General features: G+C 35.7%; 1 protein-coding gene across 1 annotated transcript in view; it reads right to left on the reverse strand.

The window, feature by feature from the left end:
* The window catches only part of Smp_170470 (hypothetical protein), a gene marked incomplete at both ends in the record, with an annotated part of 18,223 nt that extends 11,125 nt beyond the window's left edge, over positions 1-7,098 (reverse strand). Inside the window, 2 exons of the mRNA XM_018796100.1 lie at positions 6,845-7,024; positions 7,077-7,098. Coding sequence (XP_018650346.1) covers positions 6,845-7,024; positions 7,077-7,098 — 202 coding nt within the window. The remainder of the gene's footprint in view (positions 1-6,844; positions 7,025-7,076) is intronic.
* Between the last annotated feature and the right edge of the window lie 1,740 nt (positions 7,099-8,838).

An 8,838-nucleotide genomic window follows, 5' to 3' on the forward strand; every position in this document is an offset into this window, starting at 1 on the left:
GAAAAAATTAGGGAATACGTTAGTGGACAGAGTATGAGGAGAAGTTGAATGACGAGCTGTATGTTTGTGAGTACTGACGGAAGAAAAAATCATATCGTTAGATCGTTTTGAAATTCCAAAAGGTTTTTAAATATATTAACTAATATTTATATATGAAGTTAAAATTGAAAAAATGGATGACAAAATATTACTGGAATATTTTGAAGGTACATAAATGAAGTACACTATTACCGGTTCCTTGAAATGGTGAACGTATTCACAACAGCAGCCAGGTTTTGCATGGTGGTCTAGCTTCAATTGACTCATGATTTCATCTTTGAAAAATACTGAAATCTCCACAAAACCCCTACTGATAATTGCTTATTAATTACAGTGATACGATTTGAGGATAAATTCATTCGAATTGTTAAAAGTCAACACCCATTCTCAAAAAACTATTTTCTTTCTTTTCTTCTGACTCATAGATATATAAGTATTCTGTAGTGAATAATCAATACATTGACTGTACAGTTAAATATTTTATGTTATGTTTAAACCGATCATAATGCTACAATAAAATTTCATGCTGCTTACTTTAAATTTGAGTTCCTGATTTGATTTCTAGACTTATTGAGATTACTTCTATTTCGTTCTGATGTTTCGAATTCTTATACATTCACACTTGTTCAGACAAACTTTATAATGCGACTTAATTACGAAGCCGGATATAAGCGAACAATAATAACAACTTATTATCCGTCAAACAAGCTCACTTGAACTACCTTGAAATTCTTCTCTTAACGTTTTACAAATTTAACTGGTATTCATGTTAAAATGCCTAAGGAACTATTATTCGTTTATATCAAGAACTTATTGAATTACCAACTAACCTGTACGAATGAGACTGAACTTCGAAAATCATCTACAAAATGATGAATAAAAACAACCCTATATAATTTGACTGATATAAAAACAATCAATCATCTAACTTACTACCTAAATAATTCGTAGTTTGTAATACAAAACATTGATCGTTTGGACGTAGACATAATGTAGGTTGGAAAATTTTGTTTAATGAGTATTCGGTAACCATCTCAAAAAACGAAAAATATTGTAGTATAGTGAGGCCAAAATATACGGAGAGAAAGGATTATGGGCCTTGGGAGCACATTATATTACTTCATATCCTTAGCTATTTCATTTTTTTAGGCTGATATCAAGTTTAGCCAAAATATAAAGATGCTGTTCTCAAAGCTTTATCCGATTTTTATCAATAAATTAATTTTTAGCATGAGGTATTGGTAAATGTATCCTTGGAATGGATGACTCAGCAGGCGCTTGTCTTTAGTTGTAGGTCTCGGTAAAGTGTTCGGTCTACTTATAATCACAGTGCATATGAGTCACTTTTCCCAACTTTTGGATGGCGTATCTGACCGATTCATGAGTGACTTCCTCCTTCTGGGACAAAATATAACACCAGTGACAACATTTCTCGTCTTATCCCTTGAGTGTATTTTGCGTTCGATCTTTCGAAACCTGTTGAATTTAGATGAGTCGGTTCTATCATATCAAGTTATTTACACAGCTTTTCATATAATACTAATTTCACGTTGTTAATAAATTGAGAATGTAAGTAATATGTTGTACAAACAAGCATAGAATGCATGCGATTTAACAAGAAGTATCAGGCTGATGTAAGCTGATAAGTAGTAATAAGTAAATAGGTTTCGTACGGTAATTTCTCTAAATGCATTCAGTAATGGGTGTTTTGCAAAACTGATTATGATTTCTTATTGGTGTTAAAACTTTGTTAGTAATCATAATTTCTATGTATCAGTAAGTGTATAAGAAAATGTTATATATTTGTGGGTTCAACAACAATCTGTTGAAAACCTCTCCTGGTATTGACAGGAGTGTGATGCCACTGTAGCTGATTTCTCACGCTTGCCCAGATGTTTCTTCCGTATTTTGGTCGTGTGTCCTTCCTTCCAATCCATCGCCACTTTTTTCTGCCCCAAGATCTTCCTGAATAGAGTGTGAGGCATGTTCGTGGTTACTTTCATGTGTGACTTGATTACTTGAGCTGGTATATTGTCATGTGTTTCTGCTTTCCCATTTTTCATATGTCTGATGGCTTTGCTGGTTTCTTAGATCGTCTGTAGGGTGACATCTATAAGAAGGCCAATGTGTGTGCTTCTTCGATATCCGATGGACTTAATGGAGCTGGTCTATTTGTTGCCAACCACTGGTATAGACCAGCTACAACACCACAATCTACTAATGGACACGCACAAATGGAGGCAAGTAGACAGAAACATTAATCGATCTGTTTGCGTAACTTCTTTTTCCAGTTGCAGATTATCCCCAGTCATAGTATGACATGCGATAGATTCATTCTATCAACAATTACTTGATAAGTATACTGAGGTATACCACACGAAACGAAAATTGCCGCGTATAACCAGCAATGTTACACATCACATCACAAAAGCGCGCCGACTAGCTCTCCAAAAGCTGAGGTTGGCTACAAACGAATCCGATCACATGATAGATTTAGGAATCAATGGCCATCAAATATCCCATAGGCATCTCCCCTTCATATGGTTCTTAAAAACGACAGCAACGATTATCGTCCAACTGATGACTATTGGCGACTGAATGCGAAAACCATTCCTGATCGTTACCCATTGCCTCACATTCGTGATTTGACAGCTACCATGAAAGATACAACTGTCTTTTCAAAAACCGACTTGGGTAAAGTCATTAACCAGATCCCTATGGCTACTGATAATATTCCAAAAATCGCTATCATCACTCCCTTCGAACTCTACGAATTTTCGTGAATGCCTTTCGGCTTAAGAAATGTTCTCAGACTTTCCAGAAGTTCATAGATGACGTTTTTCGAGGTCTCAACTTCTCACATGCGTATGACTGCTTGATAGCAAGTCCGGACAGAGAATCCCATCTCTCGCATCTGGACATTGTGTTCGAATGACTGCGAAACCATCGCATCACTGTAAACATTCAGAAATGTCAAATCGGAACCGACATTTTAGATTTCTTAGTACAAACTATTGATGCGCATGGCATCTAACTCCTTAGAAACAAAGCGGTGGCCATTCTGGATTACCCAGAACCGACCACCAATGGGCCATTGTGCAAATTTAACGGTCTTGTAAGTATCTATAGACGGTTCATACCTAATTGTGCGTCCCTTATGAAACTGATAACCGACCAACTCCATGGAAATGCGAAGTGCATCAATTTGGACGACACTGCGAGGAAAGCATTCTCCACAATTAAGAAACTTATCGCAAAAGCAACCATGCTGGCAAATCAAGACACTCAAGCACCCATTAGTATCGCAGGAGACGCTTCCGACTCAGCAATCGGAGGAGTATTGCAACAATGGATTAACCACACCTGGTGATTTTCGGCATTCTTCTCGTGATGGTTGCTAGACACCGAATCGAGACTGGCAGGTCCTGGGTTCGAATCTCGCGAGTGCAGGATCGTGGATGCGCACTTCTGAGGAGTCCCATAATAGGACGAAACGGTTGTCCAGTGCTTCCAGGTTTTGCATGGTGGTCTAGCTTCAATTGACTAATGATTTCAACTTTGAAAAATAAACAATTACTTAAGACTAAATTAAAGCATTATGAGGCAATTCCATGAGATATTTTCTATTCCTGCTTTGAGGAATGCATCTCATTTGTGATGATATTATTCTGATCCTACAGTAAATATTATAAAATATAATACTAAATCTTTATATTTCATGAAGTAACGTAGATAGTGAACAGCATCAGAGTAAAAATGTGAAAATCTCTTTTTCAAAAAAACTTTCTTTATGTTATTTCTCAATTCATCTATATCACTGACCTATTTTACGTTCCCTTATCTTGTCTAAAATATTATTATCATTACTACTATCAAAACTTTGATTTTAGAAAGTTAAATGTAGGTCAAACTCATTAAATAATCAAAGTTTGAGTATGCTAAGGAATACATCTAGTGCTGTAATACAAAACATTGAAATGAAATACCATTATCAACCATTGATTATCTAAATAAAAACAATGAAACTGAATATAATTATGAAATCTTATGGACTATGTTGAACAAAAGAATACTAAGATTTATGGAGAATTCATAAATCACGAAAATATCTCTTCATTACAATAGAACATTATGAAATAATAAAAGCGTACAATATTATTATGAAATATTTTTGTCTGTTAAACGAACACTTATACCTACAAAATGGTAAACAAAGAAAGGACAGAATCTTTCCCTGAAATCATAATAAAGATCTAAGGCTAAATGTTCACTCTTTGTATTGATGAAAATACAACTATGATGTAGTTCATTTCCTATTATCTACTCTTTATCAGTACCTTCATGAAATATACTCTCTATTATTTCTAATACTCTTCTTCAATCGTTTGCTCCTTTCTGCATACTCATTCAGGGCCTTGACTTCATCTACTCTTTCTACATTGTTGGTAACTCCTGTCTCCTTGCTTTTTCCTTATTGAACTATACCGAAGACTTCTACAAAGACCTATTTTTTATACTGATGCTCCTTGTGACCCGTTTTCTTCAAACATTTTAGAGTTACTGTTTCCTCAATTCCTTTCCGATTGATCTCCTCAACAAGAACGCTCTGTGGGTTTCGTTAGGCCTGAGATTTGATACTGTAAGCTTTTTCGAATTTTTTGAGCTTATTTGCATCAAGGAGGAATGATGTATTAAACTTCGTAATGCTATCGGTTCTGCGACAGACATATTGCTGAGATTGAGATACCGCTACAACCTCTCTCATTCTTGGTAATATGGACATGATCAAAAAGTCATGCCACGGGTTCTCGCTCATATGCTACATGTTGTCGAGGAGCTTGGATGTCGTTATTTATCAGTTATTCACATCATTTTTGCCGTCACACGTCAATTTTCGTAGTGTTTGTGCTTGTTCCATAACGTTTATTCCAGTCTATTAGTAGCTTGACGTACTTGTTGCTCACAACCTGGGTGAATATTTAGTAAGCCTAATTTGGTTATTTGTAACAATACAAACACAGGTAAGTGAAATTCACCATTTATCAAGTCAAAAGTAGACGGAAATCAGAGTTATTATTATGTGTAAACAGTGTATTGCTAATAGTATTATGAACGTTGTATTCGGATTTTTCTCAGATTCCATATTACTAATTAGTCTGTTAATCCGTTTATTTGGTGCCTGCAGTTTGTTAACACCAAATAAGTAGATGAAATTATAGAAGGGTTAGAAAATGAAGAGCACTGTTTACAGCAAGTAAGACACTTATAGGTACATCCTGTCAGCTGCTATTTCATTACTTATTGAATTTGATACTGATAACGAAGTTTGATCGTTTGTCTCACGATTGATTTGTTTTTCTTTCAGAATTACGTTGAGTATGCTAGGGAGCTATCCTTACGTTTTCTGTTATACAACTTATGACTTCTGTCAACTAATTGAAAGGCTCAAAACTTTCTAATAATCAAGTCCATGCAGGTGAACAACTTAGGGAATTTCTGGATATGGAAGATTGTGGCGAAACAATTTACAAATTGACGATAACTGTGTTTTATATTGACTGCTGCCACGTTTATTCATCTAATGAATTATATAAATATAACTGTACAGTTTTTTGCATTATAAATCTCTTTAGTATGTGTAATTACAAACTATTTCGATACTAATACTACTTCGATAATAGACGTCGTCCGAAAACGGTAGATATATCGTGTGGTTGCCTAATCTATAAGACCTTACGTGGAAGTCGCATCACTATCTACACTGACTCATCGTATCGTGGCAATTAACAATGATACTTAGTACTTCTGAAGAACACATACATACTGAGGATAGAATAATATATTTAATATGAATAGAAATAAGTTAGACATAATGAGCACGTCTGCAAGACTGAGCCATGCCATCCGATCGAATGAATGTCTCCACGTCCACCACTGCCGAACTTCTCCAAGTGATACATGTCGAATATACATCTTTTCAGTCATTATAAGCTTGGCTTCGGAGACCATATGGTTAGAAAACAATGCCACTACAAGTATTCATCTGAATATACTGTCACAGTGAAGAAACTTATGCATACAACGCAACATTCTAGCGAAACATCTAAACTGATGCAATAATACAAGTTTTCGTAACGAAACTGGTACTCACAAAGCAAACACCTAGTAGTTTTTAATTTTCACAAACAGTTACCCGTAAAGATTGTCGGTATACCTTCTCATAAAAGTATGAAGACGAAAATAAAAATTGGGCAAAAGTTTATTGATGCATCATTACTACTGGTACAGAAACAGAAACATTCGATGCAGAAAAATCAGTTTACAAGTTGTATATATGGTGAAATCAAAAGTAAAAACAAAAAGAAATTTTTACAGTAAACACTTTTTGTCATGTCTTCACACTTCCTTACATTCCGAACCGTATTTTTGATCGTAAAGAGGACCGCACGGAGGTAAGTGTTTGAGAAATTGCAGTTTTACCTAGTTATTAATAATTCTTTTTGCATCCATGAGAACAGAACAGGACACACCCGACCAAAACTATCCGTTATTACCAACTGGAATAACGAATATCTACAAAGTAGAATTGAAGAAAAAAAAGGTACTTTTTATTTTTGGTGTTGTAAGCACAACCAATACAAACTACTTCTGAATATTTGTTATATAATTATATCCGCTCATAAGTACTAAGGCAGATTCTGGTGACATTTCCATTTTCTGAATACTCTCTTAGTTCACCGTTTTCCCGCAATATATCAAATACTTGAAGTCCTGTATAACCTAAAATATACTTTTAGACAATTACCTGTGGAGAGTTGAGCTTTCATAGTCTTCACATCAGCAGCAGTAACCTGCATACCAGATCGATCTTTAATACTTTCTATTAATTCATCTGCTGATGCTGATTGTAGTATCAAAGGCTTTAGGTTTTTTTTCTTTTGAGGGCAATCTTCTGGTTCGTGGATAACAAACCATCCATGAACTACTATAAGGATGATTGTGAAGCATCTTGTGTGATTTTATGACATATTACTCACCGTCTAATTTTACACGGAACATTGACTGGCAGTTCCGAGACTAATACCTTAAACATCACATGTTAGTTAAAGTTCTCAGGGCTTTTTAATCACTGTTAGACCTTGTGGTTTACCCCTATGACCAAATGTGCAGTGAAACACCACAAACATGTATTTAAACCTCATGTCTTTCAGCAGTTTACTTTCGCAGTGAATCTATTGAGTATGAGTAGTCTGAGAAAGGATAGAATTATTCTTCGATACTTTTTTGAACTCCTTTGAGACACTATCAAATTCAATCCAGCTTCCGAAACGCCTGGTCAGTATTATGCGTTGAGACCCCTTGCTTAAGCAAACTAAAATGCTTTTTGAACATAAATCACTACAAACAGCACTTAATAATTATTTTTAAAAAGTTATTTCTTGCGATGATACTTTTGTAACTGAAGGAAGTACTACAAACATTTAAGACCTACCGGTTGCTCGACATTTCATCTTAATTCTTGCGGAAAACAACGATTCACACAAATTCAGAGAATTTTTAACTGTTGATTCATTCTCAATACGCTGTTTTGTGGACCCCAACAAATTTTAAACAAGGACAGTGAGCTTCAGTAGGGTATACCTAATTATAAAAGGTATCCCAGGTCAAGTTGCGTAGCAACATTAGGGCCAGAGTGTACACTACAAAACAGGGAAAGGTAGATTAACGCTTTTCGCATTGATTTTGCGATTTAACTGTAACGAAACACGACTCAAATATGAGAAAACTTGGTGTTCGTGCAATGCAACGGACACAACTAAAATGCGAAATGCCCGCCTCTTGTCAGGTAGTTCAAGGTCGTTACGACGGCGGCTTTCAAAAAGCTCTGACTTTTATACTGTGCCTTTTTCACGTTGTTTAGAAATTCTTCGCCTTCTTCTTTTGTAGGCTGTATTAAACGTAGATTATCATCCTATCTCGGATAATGGTCACATTTTACTTCAGGAAAATGATTTTGACGGACACTTACCAGTTATTAAATACATATCGTGAACTTCCTTTCCTGCATATCTTATATAAGCCCGCAGCAATTTACATTGATGTGTCTTTATCTTTGAATTATACTAATTGAAATATAGATATTCTACTGATCGGTACTCTCTTACGTTTTAGCTGAACTCCTAATATCAAACACACGTTGTACACTCATAGTCTCTGATCACAGTATTAACCCGGTTAATACGTATTGATAACTGTATAATCAGATATTATATCCTATGTAGACAAACCCTTTACTCATCCGGCTTCAAATTATGGCAAGTTGCCCTAGTAAGAGAAACATTCACCAGCTTTCAAGACAACTAAAAGGCCAAAGTCTAGTAGCAGTAAGTAATTCCTCAAAATCAGTAGCTCTGTAAGTCTTCGACGTAGCATGCTGACCACATTAGTTTCAATGGACTCGTTTAGCTGAAGACACTCGGTCATGCATCCGTACCAGATCACGGTTTGGAACCGCGTGCTCAGCTTCTCCTACGATCACTAGCCAGATTAGATCAGTCCCTGCTCCACATATTGATAATCTATCAAATATACCTTGGAACCTCCCCGCTTCTGAATTTTGATTTTACTGGATGGACGCGATTCCAATATAGAAGGTATTACTGGTAAAGCATTGTCAAACTACAATACCTGTGGTATCTTCATTGGTGAGACCGACGTGATCTGGCACATCAACCAATAAACTGTGAGTCTGTTCCTTTTTGGAACTTCATAAATCACTGCCCTGCCGTAGACGAGTTT

Source organism: Schistosoma mansoni, chromosome 2, assembly GCF_000237925.1.
Source record: "Schistosoma mansoni strain Puerto Rico chromosome 2, complete genome".
Lineage (NCBI taxonomy): Eukaryota > Metazoa > Platyhelminthes > Trematoda > Strigeidida > Schistosomatidae > Schistosoma > Schistosoma mansoni.